Source organism: Sycon ciliatum, chromosome 1 (genome assembly GCF_964019385.1).
Source record: "Sycon ciliatum chromosome 1, ocSycCili1.1, whole genome shotgun sequence".
NCBI lineage: Eukaryota > Metazoa > Porifera > Calcarea > Leucosolenida > Sycettidae > Sycon > Sycon ciliatum.
The window spans coordinates 19,235,439-19,254,819 of record NC_088643.1 but is presented as its reverse complement, the minus strand read 5'-3'; the positions used below and the strand labels follow the sequence as shown (position 1 = coordinate 19,254,819).

The following is a 19,381-nucleotide window of genomic DNA, read 5'->3' as shown; positions in this document are numbered from 1 at the left end:
TCAGTACTTGGAACGCTGGTATCACACAGTCAGTTTTGACCTCCGAGCACTAGTAGTAGTGGCATCCCGACCCCACATGCAGTGTACACCCAGTCTCTCAGGCGAATCAATGAATGGGTGGGGATGTGGAAGCAGTGCTAGAATGCCGACTGCCATTTGCCATTTCAACGGCTTGCTGTTTGTACTTGTAGGACCGAGGATATCACTCTGGCTTTACAGTAATAATAATAAATTATCAATAATAATTCGCGGGATTCGCGCTGGCATCGCTTGAATGCTCAGAAACACACAAACTAGCCTTCGCTTCCGCAGGCCACCACTATGCCTATGCCTTACACCTTAGTGGCAAATGCAGACCTCACAAGTGAGTCAGGGGAGAGTAGGTGAGTCTCTCAACCAATCAGGCGCGGGCGTGTAACGGCCCATAACTACAGTAACAATTATTATTACTATTGTTTGCAGGTCACGTGCTGTGTGTAAAGACTTCAGCCCACCGGTTATATTCGTTTATCACCAGTACAATGTATTTCTGAACGGCCATGCACATGATTGTAGCCTGTAGGCTTCACCATCAAGGCATCATCCCCAGCCTTTCCAGGCCAGGGTCACACTCTCACTCAACCGCTGCGGCGCGGCTGGCCCAGTCCACAACAAGTACCAAAACAGCCCACCGCTAGCTGCACCACTAGCGTCATGTCTTTGATGTAGTATACACTACACTACACTGGTACTTCAAAGGGCATGGCCCGGCTCAGCCCCAGCATGCGGAGAGACCATCTCCATCCATGATCCAGGCAGTTGCAAGCATCGCCACCACCAGCACCACAGCGGCTGAAACTGCATGACACATGAATGTCTCAGTGTAGCAGAGTATAGGGCCAGCGAGACGCTGAAGCCGCCTGAGCAGCGTGCACATGTCATGGGTATCACCAATGAATGTAAGCCTGTGACTTGTGAGAGGTGATGAACAGTCGGCCCAGCCAGCTTCCAGGAGATCTCCCTGGTGGGCGCGGTGCATCTGGCAAGTAGCTCGCAGTACAGTTCGAGTTTTGGCAGCTCTGGTTCAGGTTGGGCCGAATGCGAAAATGCCAACGTCCACGTGGAGTGTTTTGCTGGTCGTGGCCATAAGTTGCGACTGGCCTTGGCGATCAGCAAGGCTTTTTTGTTTTCCTCCATAGAGCAGGAGGAAGTTCGTAGCAATTTGAAGATTTGAGCCAGATCATCCCGAAAGCGGGTCGGCCAGAAACCAACGCTGAAATAATAATAATTGATTGGCGGAGTAGGTCCGAGCCTGGATCCATAGCCTTCGGTGTGTCCGTGTGTCTGTGTGGGTGAGTGTTTTGAGGTGTGTGTTGTAGGTCTGAGCCGAGTATGAGTTGCAAGGTGAGCGGACCCGCGTTGGTGTCGGGAGGTGTTCAAGGCCAGGATGTCTGTGTACTGGTCGACACCACCGAAGCTGGAGGTGGCAAGCTGACTTATCACGTAACGGGTCCGTCACGCACGGAGCTGTCGAATCGCATGCAAGACGAATGTCCGGGCATGTATCAGGCCAGCTTCGTACCACATCACGCTGGCGAATACTCGCTAGACGTCCGTTTCAACGACGAACCCGTGCCTGGCAGTCCGTTCAGTATCCAGGTGCGGTCCGACTCGAGCTACGAACCACCGAAGGGCAACGCTCAGAAAGTGGTGTGCAGCGGCGACGGCCTGAGCACGTGTCGCATCAACCAGGCGGCGTACTTCTCCGTGGACTCGTCGCGCGCCGGCCTGGGCAGGCTGTCCATGGAGATGTCGGGGCCGTCGCAGCCGAGCATCACGTACGCCGATGATGGCGCACCGGGTACGTTCCAGTACACGGTGTCGGCGCTGGGCGATTACGAGCTGCACATACGCTGGGGTGCGGAGGACGTGCCTCACTCGCCGTTCCAGATCAGCGTGGAGGACGAGAACGGCGTGGTGCCGGTGATCCAGGGCGATCCGGCCAAGGTGCTGGCCACCGGCCTGGGACTGGACATGTGCACGGTCGGCGAGACCAACAAGTTCACCGTGGACCCTCGCAACGCCGGCGCTGGCCACGTGTCCGTGACCGTGGAGGGTCCCGGTCACACTGGCGTACAGCTGCAGCACGCCGACGATGGGACCATCGACGTCATGTACGCCCCGCCGGCCGACGGAGACTACACTATCAATGTCACGTTCTCTGGCATTCACATCGAGGGCTCTCCGTTCAACGCCACGGCTATCGCCCAGCCGCCTCCTCTGATTTAACGTAATTACCCCCCCCCCCCACACACACACACCCCTTGTGTCGTAATCTCGACCAACCCCTCCCCATCTCTCCCTTGCAGAGCCATTCTATCGTAAAAGAAAAGTAGGAATATGATTATTGCGATCTTTCTATTTAGGTAGAGTGCCAGGCACTGGCAATACATTACCAATAACTTCCACTGCGTTCTTGCGTACGTTCTTGCACCTAGTGCCCGTAGCACGTGCACCATAATTATTATGTGCACTTATACATTCGGGCTAGTGGTATTATCGCTATGTGATTACATCTGGAACAAGATAGGCTACCGTCAGGCAATATCGAAACCTGACCACCTGCTCACAAATCCTAGTCTAGAATACAGTGTTTTATTATATTCCCATACCCACCAGTTGAGAGTAGAGCCCACACGCTCTCTTCCATTAACACTGCAGTAGTTCAACTCATTTCACAATTATTACAACGTTTCGGCAAATTGCCTTCATCAGGTTCACAAAGGCAATTTGCCGAAACATTGTAGTATTGTGAAATGAGTTGAACAGCTGCAGTGTTAATGGAAGAGAGCGTGTGGGCTCTACTCTCAACTGTTCATGAAACTGCAGGAAGCCTCCCCACTTTTACCTACATGTATACCCAACCGCCCTAGTAATGTCCTTCAGCCTCATGCATGACACATGGACTAGCAGAACAGTGTGCAGAGTACGAGTGTGTATGCAATTGAGAACTGTACAAGTGTAGGAACGAGAAAATGTACATTTTTCTTGCTGTATAATCAAGTAAAAAAAACTAGGTAAAATTCATCGCACTCTCTACATTGGTTTAGTTTTCACTTCCAGAGTAATAACTTCTAATAAGCAGTATACTAGTGTACATGTATCTCTACTGTATAAAGGGAATGACATTGTGCTGGTGTGTTGCAGGTTTGTTGTGTAGATCTACAAAGAACTACACATGTGCTGCACAGTACCATGCTTAGGAGATACATGTTCATGTACATGTACATGAAGAGTGCATGTGGATGTGTACGTGGATGTGTACGTGAGTATCTCAGAAAAGGTCTAGTAAGGCTGTGTTTACATGAGGCGTTTCAACCCGGGTTGAGTTCGACCCGTGTCAGATTTCAACCCGCCATGTGCACAAAGTGAATGGCGCGTTTACATGACGCATTGCGCTTGACCCGGGTTGAAATTTCGCCCCGGGTTGATTTCAACCCTCCCCCCAAGGGGAGGGTTGAAACCAACCCGGGTCAAGAAAATCGTACAAACGTACTTCTGTGCGTATCTCGCGCCAGGTTTGAACAGAACTGCAGATGCAAATTTCGCGCGAACGGTTTCACGTGACCATGCAGGACTGTAGAAGTGGACTTTTGGCGGCATATCAGTATTTGACCCGGGTCAACTGTCTTCATGTAAACGCTCACCTCTTTTGTCTATCGTACAGACTTTCAACCCGGGCTGAACTCGACCCGGGTTGAAATTTCTCATGTAAACACAGCCTAAGGCTAGTCGGTGCTGTCTTTTGCTGCTCATGCGTATTATTATTACTATTAGTGCGAGATTACATGAAGTGGGTTGTAGCCATGGTGACAAGGGAAGGAACTGATCCAAACTACTCCTACTAGTCCTAGTACATGTACATGTACACAGTCATTGACTTCAAAAAGTCTTTGTCCGGACTAACAAGCATGCAGTTATCGCCTAGGGCATGGACTACTAACCCGTGACCAATCTTCTCATGTCCATGCTGTATGCATAGACAAGCGCCTGTGGGGACTGCCCTATCAAAAATTTAAATAATAATAATATATATAAGCTACACGCTTCAGTCAGTTGCCAGAGTCACGGGGGGGGGGGGGGGGGGGGTCTTGAAATAATCTTATAATCAGAAGACAAACGGTGAGCGTTGGCCTCTTGAAATAATCTTATAATCATCACAAACTGAGAGTATTGGTCTCCTGACCTCACGATATTTACTAGTAAGATGCAGTTCTGAATGAACAGCGAACAACAAAACAAACAGCACAAAACAAAAAACACAAAAGACAAAGCCCATAACTTGCATAAGAGATGTACAGTCTACGAGGGTGGAGTGCATTATCGAGCCATGCAAAATGTTAGCAACTTGTGATTGGACGAATACAGTTTCTCACCTGCTATTTTTCCTAGAACCCTGGGCACTGCGTGCTGCTTTGAGAATATTCGTTTACGTTCTCAGTGTAACACCTTGCCTAGTGTATTGCGCCCTTATTAATACACATGTACCTTATACATGTACATGTACATATTGGACTCGGATGTAGAACCAAGGTTTAATTTATACAAAAGAGAAAGGACCAAGGAACTACAAGTTACGCTATACTGTCCACTAACACCACCACTTACTAAACAATTAGCTCATGCGATAACATTGCACGACACTGACCGACGGTACTGACGTTCTACAACTAACTGGCTAGCAGCTCTAGCACATCTTGGATGCGCACTCCAACAGCCTTCCAACTTGGAAGGTTCTATGTATAATATAGAAAAAAAACATAAGGAGGGGAAGGTCAGTGTCGTGCAATGTTATCGCATGAGCTGATTGTTTACTAGCTGGTGGTGTAGAGGACAGTATAGCGTAACTTACTCGTAGTTCCTTGCTCCTTTCTCTTTTGTATCTAATTTCAGAAATTTTCGGTGCTCAATATTTTCGGTATGAGGGCAACAGGCCAGGTTAGGTGAACAGTAATTTTCGGGACAGAGAAGCAATTCCCTATTGGATCAAGTTATGTGTGTTAGTGTTTGTTCGATGTATTGAAATTTTAGGTATGAAACAGACGCACCGAAAGTACCGAAAATAAAAGTACACCGAAAATGTGTGAAATTACAGTAACTTACATGTATACATATTTTTCCCGTTTGTGTCTTTCCCTCAAACTAGTCAAGATTATACATGTATTACTAGTAATTTTTTCCATGTCAATCACCTTCTCTGAAAAACCCTTGATAGGCGAAACAGCTTTCGGAATTGTTTTGCCCGTAACCCCTTTGTTGTTTGAGATTATTGGTGTGAGTAATGGCTACCGAGGGTAGCAATGGTCGGCTTTAGAGCGCATGGAGGAGGAGAGTTTTTATGTATGTTAAGAAACAGCTGAATGGTACCGTTCACAGTTTTATTCAACAGCTCGCAAGGTTGAATAATTGACCACCACTATTCAGCCTAGTCACACAGCTATGAAGTGACTTTTTCTGGCCAGCGAATCCCTACTTTCACACACCATTTGACCATTTGACGCCCATCGCCGGAGGCGATGATAGCGATGCTACAGCAGAAACCATAGCAACTTGTGCTTGGATTGCATCATTCAACAGCGTGCAAGGCAGAAGAATTGACCGCCACAATTCAGCCTCGTCTACACCACACAGCTATGAAGTGGCTTTTTCTGGCCAGTGAATCCCTAGTTCCCTACTTTTGGTCTTTTTCATTTTGTTTTCCAGCACACACATTACACCACATACTCCGGCATGCACTGGCTGTTGGTAACCACCCAGGAGAATGAAAGAAAAGTCAGGAGGAGTCTGAGAAAGAGAAGAAAGACGTGTGTGACTACAATCGTCGGGAATCGAACCCGCAACATCTCGATTGGAAATCGCTGCACATACCACTGCACCATATGGGACACACACACACACATACACACGCACACACACAGTGACACGCGCACACATAAACACACGCACACATACGGACACACACACACACACTGTATCTCACCAGCGCAGCTCATGTAGCGCCTACACACCCATTGTTGTCTTTTTGTTTCGTCTTCGTTTTGTCTCCCCTTCTTCCGTAGGTATGTGCAATGTGATAAAAAAAAAACAAAAAACAAAAAAACAAAACAAAAAAAACACACACACAGCTCATTGGCCCAGGGTCATACCTCCCAAGCCTCACTGTTCGGCGTCAAGTCGCAGCACTCACATGCCTGCACAAGCTGCATTGGATTGACGGTCCCCCAATCCTGACCACCATGACACCACCGAGGGCAGTTGCTAACCAGCACCGGCGCTCCACTCGCCACCAGCAAGAGAACCAGCACCAGCACCAACTAGCACCAACACTGCCCGCCGGAGCCCGTAATAGTGCTCTCCGATCATTCCCCAATGCCACGATCCAAGACTGGAATCGTCTCCCATCTGCCCTGCTACGCAACCTTCCCACGCAGAAGGGAGTGCAGGCATTCAATGAAGGCGCCTACAAGTCTCTCCGCTGCCGAGACTGGCGTTCAGCCACAGATGCACTCTGAGTCTGAACACTCCCTGAACACCCTCTCCGCTTGCACCATGGCTCCCCCCTTTTTATTTTAATTTTTTTATTTTTTTACTCTATCACATGTATCATCTTTCCGTTTTCCTTCCTCTATACATGTACATACATACTGTATAAATGTACCCCCCTCCCCTCCCCTCCCCCTGTGCCTACTTCTCCCCAGTTTTTGGTGCACTGAAGTGTCGCTGAAGCCGAGACCTCAGGTAGCCGGAGATGCTCCAGTTTCACCACCACAGTTGCATCTGCAACCACATCTCTATCATGCAGTATTCTGTTCTCGAGGTTCGTGGTTTCTCGTAAAAAAACACAGTCACACACACACACACGTAAGTACACACGAAGACAAGACCAGCACACTCAAACGACAGCGTTACGTAACGATGACACCGCACAGCATGCACTCACCACACAAAAGCAGGGAGACATTCCATTTCCAGCGCACCATCCACCATCACCAGGCGGTGAACGGGGACATGGCAAGGTTCTCTCACTCTCAGTCTCACTGACTGCTCCAAAGCAGACCCGTCACGTCATGCATAGGAGTTCGGATGTCCGGCTACTGTCCTAGGAGCTGGTGTCGTCAATCTCAGACTGCCCGTGTCCGTGTTATCCTGATAGAACTTAATGAGTTCGGGCAGCGTGTCGAAGAAGGCATGCCGCGATAGGAAGTACTTGTAGGGCGGCACCGCGTTCTGCTCTATACGATAGTGCTCCACCATCTCGTCGGTGCGCACCGATATGGAGAACTCGCCGCCGACGGTCTGGCTCCGTCGTACCAGGAACGTGCCACGGCTCTCGCACTGGCCGAGATATTCCTCCGCCTGCACCTTGCTCATGTCCGGAAAGAAGTAGATTTGGTTTTCTAGAGACTGCCCGTCATTCTGTTCGCTCGCCGGTTTTTTCTTCACCGAGCCAGAACATTTGTTTCCCATCGCCTTCGCCAGCACGGGACCACAACAAACATCAACAGCGGGACGGGAGAGGACACTCGGTGGCTGGCGCTCCGGCCACGACCCGTCGTCTCGCCTCACAGAACAACTTCACCCTCAACTACTGCTGATGCTACTAGTACTGTAGTAGTTGAGATAGCTAAGCTCCGCTCTGCACACTGTGCGCAGGCCTGCTGAGTCACTTGCTCACCGGAGATTCTTACAGGAGGACAGTACGGAGAGCGAGCGAGTACGGAACACGGCACCGAGCCTTTGGCGTTTGCTAGTCTAGGCTTCCGTCCCGCGTGGTAGCTTGCGTCAGGTGGCACGGACAGACAGAAGCGTTCTTTGTATGTACATGCATGTAAGTACAGACAGCAGAACGAGCAGTTGCGGTTTCGTTTGAATTCGCAAGTACACACGGGCTACAAGCCCAATAACATGGAAGCGAATGTGATAATGGAGTTAAAGAATGGGGTGTAGGGAGGAGGTGGAAGGTAGCAAAGCAACAGGGAGGACAACCCAGGAGCAAAATCAACAATTGCACAAAGACCTGAGATCGAGAGTACCTGTGGAGCGATAAAATCTGCGAATGAATGAGCCAACAAAATACTTGTAATAACAAGCAGCTCGAAATACATAAAATAAAATAATAGCCAGTCAACCGCTAAAAACAAACAGAAGAAAAGGAAATCACAAACAGATACGCGCTAAATGAAGGGGGGGACCGGGGCCCAAGAAAATTATAACACACAAAGTCATAGTAAGAATTGAACTGGATGAAGAGTAGCACAAGCAAACATTTCGTGACAACGAGAGGGACTGTATCTAAAGCTACGGCAGCAGCTACTGCAGCAGCAGCAGCAACAACAGCAACAACAACAGCAACAACAACAACAACAACAACAACAACAACAACAACAACAACAACAACAACAACAACAACAACAACAACAACAACAGCAGCAGCAGCAGAAACAGAAACAGCAGCGCCGTGCAGGCTACTCCAAGGAGTATGGGACTGCGGACATAGAAAGTTGGAGAACTCACGGAGTTTGCAGAACTAGCCTGCGAGCGTGAAGGGCAGAGCTGCTATGGCGAATTCGCTGAGACGGTGGAGTACTAGTAGGCGAACTTCGCTGGGGAGGGTGTCCCAGAGGATGGCACCACAGTGCAATGGACTGACCGGGCTAGCGGGAGGCGCAAACCCTGTACTGGAGGCGAGTGGTGTTTCCAGGAGCTCTTTGAAACTTGTCCTGGAGGTCTGGGCTGGCGCGATTGTGCTAGCAACGCCACACAAACCTCAGCATCTTCTGCTTGTGCAGCTCCTGAAAACCGTAGAGCTGCAAGCTGGTCAGGAGGGTGTAGCATTAGAGCAGGGTGGCTGGCCAAACACTGCCCTGGCAGCTTGGTTTTGCAGAACTTGCAAGCCAGAGACTTGCTCCCTGTCGCAGGCAGGCGAAAAATGCTGTCGACCCGTACAGCAGATCAGGCATGATGTTTTCATTCAGCGGCACTTCCGCCTGAATCTAACGCTTGTATCCCCACTAGGCTCCTGCGGATTATGGTCGCGAAATCATGTGCTTTCAGCACATTCTCGCATTATGCTCGCAAAATCCTCGTATTATGCTTTGGCACGGGGGGATACATATTCACTTTGTTGTACTTATGGAGCCTCAAAGTTCGGAAAATGGTGCATTTTCGTACTTGCAAGTGGTCATAAGTAGGGTCCAGCGGATAATGCTCCGAAAATGTTCGTATAATGCTAACCATAATGCTCCAAAAACTGCCTTATAATGCTGATTATAATGCTTCGGCAAGGGATATAATGCTCCTCGTTTGGTATAAAAATAGAAGAAAGTCTGCACATTGTCAAACTTCCAGGAAACTATGCATATCGTCGATCAGCATCTGAAGCTGCCACCTTATCTCTCACGAGCTCCACCACTTTTTAGCACTATAAGACATGATCGCTTCTCCATTGATTGCTCTCCATTCCAACTTTGATGCAAGGTTGGGGCAGAATAGTCGGTGTATCAAATATTTCCCCTAATTATCCATGTAGTGAGAGATGAAACCATTATTGCAGGCAGTCATTCATTGTTGGGATGGAGTTAATCTTGGCAAATAGTATTCCTGCCTGCAGACAAGCTGTCACTGCGTCCACTCTGTGAATAATGTCTTCATCTGAAACACCAGACGCGAGGCCAGCTCCTGAGATCTGATCTCAGATGGAGAGCCCTCCCATTTGCTGAAATCCTGAAAACACGTGGTCAGAAGTTATTTTGCCACTCTACATCCTTTGCTTGTGCTCTCATCTTCTCCTTGAGATGGTGTGTAGACGTATGGCTTGCCACTATACTCCTCCTTTCTGATATCATTTGACTGTGGGCCTGGCATTACTACCGTCAACAACTAACTGTACGTGCTTCATCAGGAAAGTAAGACAGGCGCTGCTGAGCAATCGACTTGGTAATGAGTCCATGAGAAATTCTAGTTCTTTTCGAGCCTCCTCAGCTGAACTCGGCAAAGGCAGTTCTTTTGGAACGAGCTATTTCTGTTCAGTATAGCCGCTCCTTCATCCTGGTCCAAATTTAGCAATGCATCAGTGTCTACTTCAGTATCGCTAGAGATGCTATCGCCAGAGCCTCTGGCACAACTAGAAAACTCTTCTTCGTCTGTTTGATATTCACTTCGCGTATGTCTCCTCCATAGCTCTCCATTATTCTAAAAGTAAAAGAAACCTCGTAAATAATTTCTCCGGATTTGTGTCACTTGAACCGCCTCGGCGTCGGTTCGGCATGCTTCACAAATGGCTTGTATACATTTACCTGACCACATCGCTACAATCATAACGTTTTTATGTAGCAATAGTTATGTAGTGTTAGTGCTAAAGGTGTTACGTGTCTACACAATCACAAAGTCATGCACCCGCACAATACATAGTGCTCAAATGCCCGGAATGGGCGGAGCGTAGTTCGCAATAGGTACACAAAAGGAGTAAAATAGGGGTGTTTCGTTGTTACTCAGAGTTTCATGGCAAAAACCAATCATCAGACAACATCTCATGATCATTATTGTAGCCGATTGTTGCCAAAAACCTGGGATTTCCCTATAATTTATTATCCACTATGAAACTCGTTATGCCGCTCAAACCTCACATAATGCTCGTTTTGTTCCTTTCTAATGCTCCATAATGCTCTGATGCTCGGATAGTCGTATAATGCCGAATATAATGCCGGCATTATCCGCTGGACCCTAGCCATAAGTACAACAAAATGTTACATGAGTATCCCTATACCAAGGTGTCCATACAATCATGCTAGAGATCAGATCAACATGGAAAAGAGAAAACATTACTTATTGGAAAGGCTTCCTGTCTGAAGCCTTTCCATACTGGTACTCGATGTTCCAGTTTTGTGACACGAGAATGGCACGAGAATTAGTGTACCGCTGAGTGTACCGCTATACACGTGGTCGACACGTAGTCGACACGTTGTTGATACTTTTTTGACACGTGACCCCGTCAACGGTCTGCTTTGTGCCAATGCCACTCGGTAAACGCCGATGTCGCGTACGACAAAGACGACTATCCCGTACGCGAAATAGTTGAGAATTGCATGACGTGGACCTGACGGCAAGGACAACTGCGAGGAGGCCCCTTTCGGTACCCCTGACGGGAAGGAGAACTGCAGAATTCGACGAAGTCGAACGAGGAGGCCCCTTTTCCGTACCCCATACTGCAAAGTGCCATTGATGGATACCTTTTGGACCTGGAACGACCCCTTAAACGCTGTCGCGGCGACTATCCCGTACGCGAAATAGTTGAGAACTGCTGACGTGGACCTTTTGCACCTGGAACAGCCCCGTAAACGCTGTCGTGTCGGCGGAGTGAATGTGCAGGGTACTAGGGTGAAAAGAATTGCTGCAAAGACGTCCCCTCTACTAGGCTCTAGGCCTTTGCCTTTGGAGATGTATGTATGTAGAAGTTTATTTAACGTCGCACCACAAACAGGCGATTTCGCCTCCTTTGATACATGTGGACGACAGGAGATATGGCGAACTGAATGCGCAGGGCGAAAAGAATTGCTGCAAAGACGTCCGCTCTAGGCCTTTGGAGACATCGTGGGAACTCCTTCCGGTACTATACAAACTGCTGACGTGGCCGTGGACATGTACATGGAGAGTCATGGTGGGACTTCATGTACATGGATACATGGTGGGAATTCCTTCCGGCACCCCCGTACCGCAAAGCCAACGGTGGGGAAGGAGAAGTGCAGACGTGCAGGAAGACGAACGAGGAGGAACCAGGACGAGCGAGCAATGGCAGGACTAGCTGGACCGTAAGTAATAGCTGAATTGTGCATGACAACTTGACATCCATGCGGCACTCGCCACTTGCCACTGCATATTTCTTGTCCACTAACAATGTCTCTCCTCTGCCCCCTGTGTGTCCACGGCCCTGTTGCTGAATTGGCCCGATGAATCGAATGTCTTCCGCAACTGGAACGGCCCCGTGAACACTGTCGCGTCGGCGACTGAATGCGCAGGAGGGAAAATATTGCTGCGAAGACGTCTCCTCTAGACGACGGTAAGGCACCCCATTGATATGTTGCCAGTGTGTGCCAGGGTATCGCGCGATGGTGAATGAGGAATGATGAAGGGTACGGTGGGACTGTAGACCTGTTACCTTCTACTAACACGTTATCAGGTGGAGGGTGTCTTGTACTCACGTTATCAGGTCGAGAGCAGTTTTGTGACACGAGAATGGCACGAGAATTAGTGTACCGCTGAGTGTACCGCTATACACGTGGTCGACACGTAGTCGACACGTTGTTGATACTTTTTTGACACGTGACCCCGTCAACGGTCTGCTTTGTGCCAATGCCACTCGGTAAACGCCGATGTCGCGTACGACAAAGACGACTATCCCGTACGCGAAATAGTTGAGAATTGCATGACGTGGACCTGACGGCAAGGACAACTGCGAGGAGGCCCCTTTCGGTACCCCTGACGGGAAGGAGAACTGCAGAATTCGACGAAGTCGAACGAGGAGGCCCCTTTTCCGTACCCCATACTGCAAAGTGCCATTGATGGATACCTTTTGGACCTGGAACGACCCCTTAAACTGTCCCTCCAGGAACTTGCGATTCCGCGGCCGCGTTGTTTTCCGCGATTTGAACAAAAGTCCGTGATATCCGCGATATTTGAAAAATCATCCGCGTTATTGTAGAAAACTGTCCTTGATACTTGAAAAGCACCGCGATATTTCGAAAAGCAACCGCGATATTCGAGTCTTTCTTCGATGTTGTTTAGTTCTTGAAGCTCGTCAGTAGTTTACTTGTGAGATCGACACCAGAATGGAGAAGTTTCTGGGCAAATCAGCGGCTGACAAGTCACAAAATAAGGCTCGCGTCGAGTGTTGTCCGAGGATGGAGGAAAGCTGTCTTGCAAGCTCTTGTCAGGCGGTCGAACACAGACAGTCAGCGCAGCACACGTTCTGTTTTGTCATGCATGATTTATGCTGTACGACTCGTACATCGTACACCACTACAGTACAGTATAGTACAAGTAGCAAATCGGCCGCAATTTCACCACAATAATCCCGCAATATTTGACAAAATCCGCAATATTCCCCGCAATTTGTGGCATGTTACCTCGCAACTTTTTCCGCGATATTTCCGAAATGTCTCCGCAAGTTTCTGGAGGGACAGCTTAAACGCTGTCGCGGCGACTATCCCGTACGCGAAATAGTTGAGAACTGCTGACGTGGACCTTTTGCACCTGGAACAGCCCCGTAAACGCTGTCGTGTCGGCGGAGTGAATGTGCAGGGTACTAGGGTGAAAAGAATTGCTGCAAAGACGTCCCCTCTACTAGGCTCTAGGCCTTTGCCTTTGGAGATGTATGTATGTAGAAGTTTATTTAACGTCGCACCACAAACAGGCGATTTCGCCTCCTTTGATACATGTGGACGACAGGAGATATGGCGAACTGAATGCGCAGGGCGAAAAGAATTGCTGCAAAGACGTCCGCTCTAGGCCTTTGGAGACATCGTGGGAACTCCTTCCGGTACTATACAAACTGCTGACGTGGCCGTGGACATGTACATGGAGAGTCATGGTGGGACTTCATGTACATGGATACATGGTGGGAATTCCTTCCGGCACCCCCGTACCGCAAAGCCAACGGTGGGGAAGGAGAAGTGCAGACGTGCAGGAAGACGAACGAGGAGGAACCAGGACGAGCGAGCAATGGCAGGACTAGCTGGACCGTAAGTAATAGCTGAATTGTGCATGACAACTTGACATCCATGCGGCACTCGCCACTTGCCACTGCATATTTCTTGTCCACTAACAATGTCTCTCCTCTGCCCCCTGTGTGTCCACGGCCCTGTTGCTGAATTGGCCCGATGAATCGAATGTCTTCCGCAACTGGAACGGCCCCGTGAACACTGTCGCGTCGGCGACTGAATGCGCAGGAGGGAAAATATTGCTGCGAAGACGTCTCCTCTAGACGACGGTAAGGCACCCCATTGATATGTTGCCAGTGTGTGCCAGGGTATCGCGCGATGGTGAATGAGGAATGATGAAGGGTACGGTGGGACTGTAGACCTGTTACCTTCTACTAACACGTTATCAGGTGGAGGGTGTCTTGTACTCACGTTATCAGGTCGAGAGCGTATTGTAGTCACTCTCTCTATTCCTGTACTTCATTACGTTTAAGGTCAGTGTCTGCTCCAGGATTGTAGGACAGCCGGGTACACGTGTACCTGGCGCAACCATTTCAACCGGGTGGGAGCCCGGTACACATGTACGCCCAATGATCTAAAGGCGAATGGATAAGCCGCATTTAGAAAAGAGAGGACAGGAATTAGAAAATTACGAAAGAAGAAGAAGTATCTGACACATACAAGCCATGTAGTCAGTCCTTTCAAAGTTCGAAAGTGTAAAGTACCAACCGGGTCACAGGTGACCCGGTACTATATTTTCAACCGGGTCCAAGCGCCGCCCAACCGGGTGGATTACCCGGCTCACCCGGCGCTGGAGCAGACACTGAAGGTGTACGTATAACTTCTCAAAAAAATTTAATGGTCTACAGTCGTGTCGGAAGGGTACGGTGGGACTGTAGACATGTTACCTTCTAACACGTTATCAGGTGGAGAGTGTCTTGTACTCACGTTATCACTATATCAGGTCGAGAGCGTATTGTGGTCACTCTCTCTATTCCTGTACTTCATTACGTTTCAGGTGTACGTATAACTTTTCCAAAAAATTTAATGGTTCACGTCTTCAGATAGAGAGCGTATTGCACCCACTGTCTAGTCTCTGTAGTGCATTGAGATTTTGTTGATCGAACATGAAATGGATACACAGACAAAGCCAGGCCAAGTACATGGCGAGATGTCGCCAGAAGAACGTCTTCAGGTAGAGAGCGTATTGCACCCACTGTCTAGTCGATTTTGTGGATCGCACATGAAATGGATCATGTGACACAGACAAAGCAGGCCAAGTACATGAGAGAGTGGACGATGTGCAGATCGACACGGCCTGCGGGTACTTCATTAAAGTTACCCGTGACATAACTAGGATAAAAGTTAATCACTGCAAAAACATTGCCAAGTATGTGAGCACTTTGGACTTGACAGAAGAGTGCACGGGCGACGTTGACAAAACATACTGCGGTGCCTGTCACTATCATGACAGCAGGGCACATCGCACGCAGCATCGCAGATCGTGTCGAATTGCGCATCATAATATTGCAATATTGCTCCTGTGCATGCAAGTGGATTTCATTGCACTTCTCAGTTTGGGAAATGCTCGATTATGACAATTCTCCGTGTGAGTGCACTAGCCCTGAACAGACATGTAGGTGAACCGTTTGTGGTGTCTCATAGCCTACCTCACGACCTTCTGCTTTCTTTCTTCATCACTTGTATCTTGCAGGTATATCATCCCGTGACGACCACATTGAAGTCTGAATTTGAAGTGGGAAGATGCTTCAGCAACCACATCGTACTTTTCCAATGCTTTCATTGTGCTTCTACTGTGCATGTGTGTAACTTGTGGGGTAAACATGTGATGACATTGTATGCTGGCGACACGGTCAGATGTTCATGCGTCTAACGTACACCTGCATGTTATGCATTGAAAAGGGTTTGCCACTTGCGATCCTGGGACGAGTATCAGGTCCGCTTTGTCCTGTGTGGGCTGTATCAGATTGCTGTTCACTTCTCTATCTGTTGGATATGTGACTTTCTACAAGTTTCTGGTGTATGATGGCCACGTCCTTGCTTGTCACTTTGTATGATATTACCTTCTGTATTCGCTGCTTCCATGGCATGGTCTGCAAACTGCAATCCTTGGGCAAATGTCATGTTTGCTATGTTGTGCTTTGGCCGTCAGCTTGTCTACACGCTGTAGTTGAATTATTTTTGTTTCACAACTGACTTCCTCAAGTACGGTGGCCACTGCTTTGCATGGCATTATACATGAAGAATTTCCTGTTTGTGTCGTGTGCATGTGCGTATGTGTGCGTGGCCACGTGTGTGTGCCGTGTGCATACACATGTTTGTGTATCTGTGTGCGGGGTAGCGAGGCGGGGAGGGCTGGTATGTATCAGTGTGTTATTGCAGTCGCATGGCTACATACAGTACATCGCGCGCGTGGTCATCATGTTTACCTTCGGGGTTGGGGTGGGGAGGGAACGGAAAAAGACCTGAAATTATCCATATAAAAATCGCTCTGTGAGCGGTTCTGAAAAACCTTTACTGGTACTGCCCCGTCGTAAAAGTAAGAAATTAGAACTGGCCCATTGTCCCCCCAAATGCGAACTGATCCACCTAAATCGCGAATGACGGGACCCGAACGCACCAGTAGCACGAGGTTCCTACCTGTGGATGCAGATGGGGACGTACGTTGGTCCGGACCATAGGCCATGTACTGTACTAGCGGTAGGCTTCCCTATCAAAATAATAAATTCTACTGCTACTACTGGTGTTACCCTATGATAATTGCCGTGATCCTGTGCCCTCCCGACCTCGTGCTACTGGTGCGTTCGGGTCCCGTCATTCGCGATTTAGGTGGATCAGTTCGCATTTGGGGGGACAATGGGCCAGTTCTAATTTCTTACTTTTACGACGGGGCAGTACCAGTAAAGGTTTTTCAGAACCGCTCACAGAGCGATTTTTATATGGATAATTCTATTCATAAGGCAATAAGCAGAATCAGCGAAGCGGACATTGGACGTAGTCATGACCAAAAATAAAAGATGGATAAAAAAGTTGGACTTTTTTATCCATCTTTTATTTTTGTTCATGACTAACAAAAATAACAGATGGATAAAAAAATTGGACTTTTTTATCCATCTTTTATCACATGGCACGTGATTGTTGCCCGTACTCCAGCGAATCAGCACCTTTCGCGCCGCGGGCAATAATATGCGATATTGCCCGCAAAAATATAGTTTATTTGCCCGCAAAAAAATAGTTTATTTCAGTGATCGCGTGACTACGACGACTCTGTAGACTGTACGACTCTACGACGAGTCGCAGTGTAGCATTGAGACGAAGATGGAATTCTTTTTGGAGATGGACATCCCGGCAATGGACATGGCCTCGGACGGCTGCCGTGTGGTGCTTGCAGGGATCATTTGTTCAGTCATGTTGGCAGCCTGACCGTCGGTAAGCTTGTGGATAAGATTCAGTTCTGCTCGAAGTGGTACTGTGATCACAAACAATTATTTGAAATAACACAAATTCAACTCAGCGTCGTGCGTTTTCAAATCCTCGCAAAGTCACTGCCTGTGTGTGGTCTTCATGTGCCACGCAAAACTCTTACCAGGCTCATCTGTCCTCTGCCTTCACCTTTGCTTGAACAACAAACACGACAATTCAGGAATGTTTTGCAATGAAAAATACAGCTATCTGGAGCTGAAAAAAAGAAGAAAAATTGTCCTCAAAATTACACACCAGGGAGTCGTCAAATACTTGCACTTGTTGCAGTACTGTATTTGACAACTTCCTGATACACATGTAAACATGAAGAAACTCTTTGTGGTAGCACTCTTAATTTTTCAACTGAAATCATGATTCTGTTATACGCACCCCCATATTTGGATCCCGACCCCGGCATGATTCCATTACCCCTAGCCCTGCATGCAGTAATTCGTACACATTCCATTACCCCCTACCCCTAGCCCTGCATGCAGTAATTCGTACACATTCCATTACCCCCTACCCCTAGCCCTGCATGCAGAGATTCGTACACATTCCATTACCCCCTACCCCTAGCCTTGCATGCAGTAGTTCGTACGTACACACTTATAACCATATTTGACCCATTTCCCCGCTGCCCCTGCATGTTATAATTAGTACCGTACACATTTGTAGCCCGTTTTCCCTCCTTCTGCCCCTGCACATAAAAACCACCGTACATTTGATCTAATTACATCCCTTTATAGTGTACATAGTCGGGCTATACACATAATAATGCGCGCCCAGCTAAAAGGGGCGCGCTCATGCATTGCACCGTACATTCTATTCTAGTTCACTCTAAGATAACCAAACTTCGATAATCTAGTCAGAAGTCGAATCCACTCCCTAATGTTGATGTCGAATAATTCTGTCCTCGTCCTGTGAGATAATATATACTTTACCGACTCTCGTAAACTGGTATCTCTGGTGTGAAGCAATAACGGAAACCCGAATAGACAACACCCCTTTTATAGACAACATTGTGAATTGACAACATTGGCGCCCAACTTTGGTTCCAATTACCCACTCCCTCCGCTCTACCGACTGCTCTAATGAATATTCCCGGTGCCTTTCACTTCCCCGCGTGAGTAACTTCGATAAGCTTGTGTATCATATTAGTCATAAGTGCTTCTGCCTACCGTTGTGTTCTTGTTCGTTTTCCTTTTGTGTTAATTGGTGTCCTTTTGTGGTGTTTCGGGTGCATCAGACTTATCAGCCTTACTGTCTAGTGTAGCATACTTAGTACGAACCTGTTCGGTCTTCCATATTTGATCTTGAAAAAAAAAAAAACTATTCAATATGTCAAGTCAATCTTCTTGGATAATGCCCCGTCCATTCTCCGGCAAAGAGAACGAGGATTTCGAAGCATTCTTATTAGATTTCGATAATGCTTGTGATGCCAATGGTTGGGATGATACTACCGTTCTGGCTCGGCCGGTCCGTCCAGCTCCCATAAGAACCCGAGGGGAAGCATCTGGTTCACACTATACGGTTACACCATCTCCTGTTACTTCTACCCCGGCCCCACCTAAAGAGGCTACATTTTATACTCGGTACTCTGAAGCTTGTTCGGACGGTCCTTACGCACCTGACGATATTCCAACACCAAAGATTCATTATGCTGATGATACAAAGTCCAAGTCTAGTGCCAGTAGTAGTAAGCCAGATGCCTCCCTCCCCACTAAAGACTATCAGTGTCCGGGTCCCCTTGGTCGTGGTTCAGATGTTGGGACCCCCGTTACTCATAACCCCTTTCTGACTGCTCTGGAGGCGAAGGATGAAGATGCTGCACGCAAACTTCACTGTAAACTTGTATTGTTAAAGAGGTCACTTCGTGACAGTGCTGCACGTTTTCTATTAAGTTTAACAGTGGTAGAATGTGGGCAGTATGACACCCTTCGCAAAATCCTTACTGAGCGATACATGCCAGTCGAAGCCCAGTACGTCCGTAGAACCCAGCTACGTACGAAACGCCGCCAACATGGGGAATCGTTGTCGACTTTAGCCGATGACATTCGTTTGTTGACAGCCAGGGCTTATCCCAGAGCAGGAGTACTAGAGAGGGATGATTATGCCATGGAATCTTTCATTCAGGCTTTGGGCGAGTCATTGCGTGCAAGGGTTAG

The 19,381-nt window shown here is 48.2% G+C and overlaps 1 protein-coding gene and 1 long non-coding RNA gene across 2 annotated transcripts; both read left to right on the top strand.

Moving 5' to 3' along the window:
* The first annotated feature begins 962 nt into the window (after positions 1–962).
* Positions 963–3,136, top strand: LOC135816761 (filamin-A-like). The gene has a single exon (XM_065329866.1). It carries the CDS (start codon positions 1,372–1,374, stop codon positions 2,266–2,268), a length of 897 nt encoding a protein of 298 aa, XP_065185938.1. The 5' UTR covers positions 963–1,371; the 3' UTR covers positions 2,269–3,136.
* A 10,339-nt stretch (positions 3,137–13,475) lies between these two features.
* LOC135816752 (uncharacterized) lies at positions 13,476–15,991 on the top strand. The gene is made up of 2 exons (XR_010553490.1): positions 13,476–14,023; positions 15,448–15,991. It is a non-coding gene; the product is annotated as an uncharacterized LOC135816752 (long non-coding RNA).
* The last annotated feature ends 3,390 nt before the right edge of the window (positions 15,992–19,381 follow it).

Bases quoted from the DNA above. Each gene is read 5' to 3' on its own strand.
- LOC135816761 (XM_065329866.1), top strand. From the start codon at position 1,372: ATGAGTTGCAAGGTGAGCGGACCCGCGTTGGTGTCGGGAGGTGTTCAA.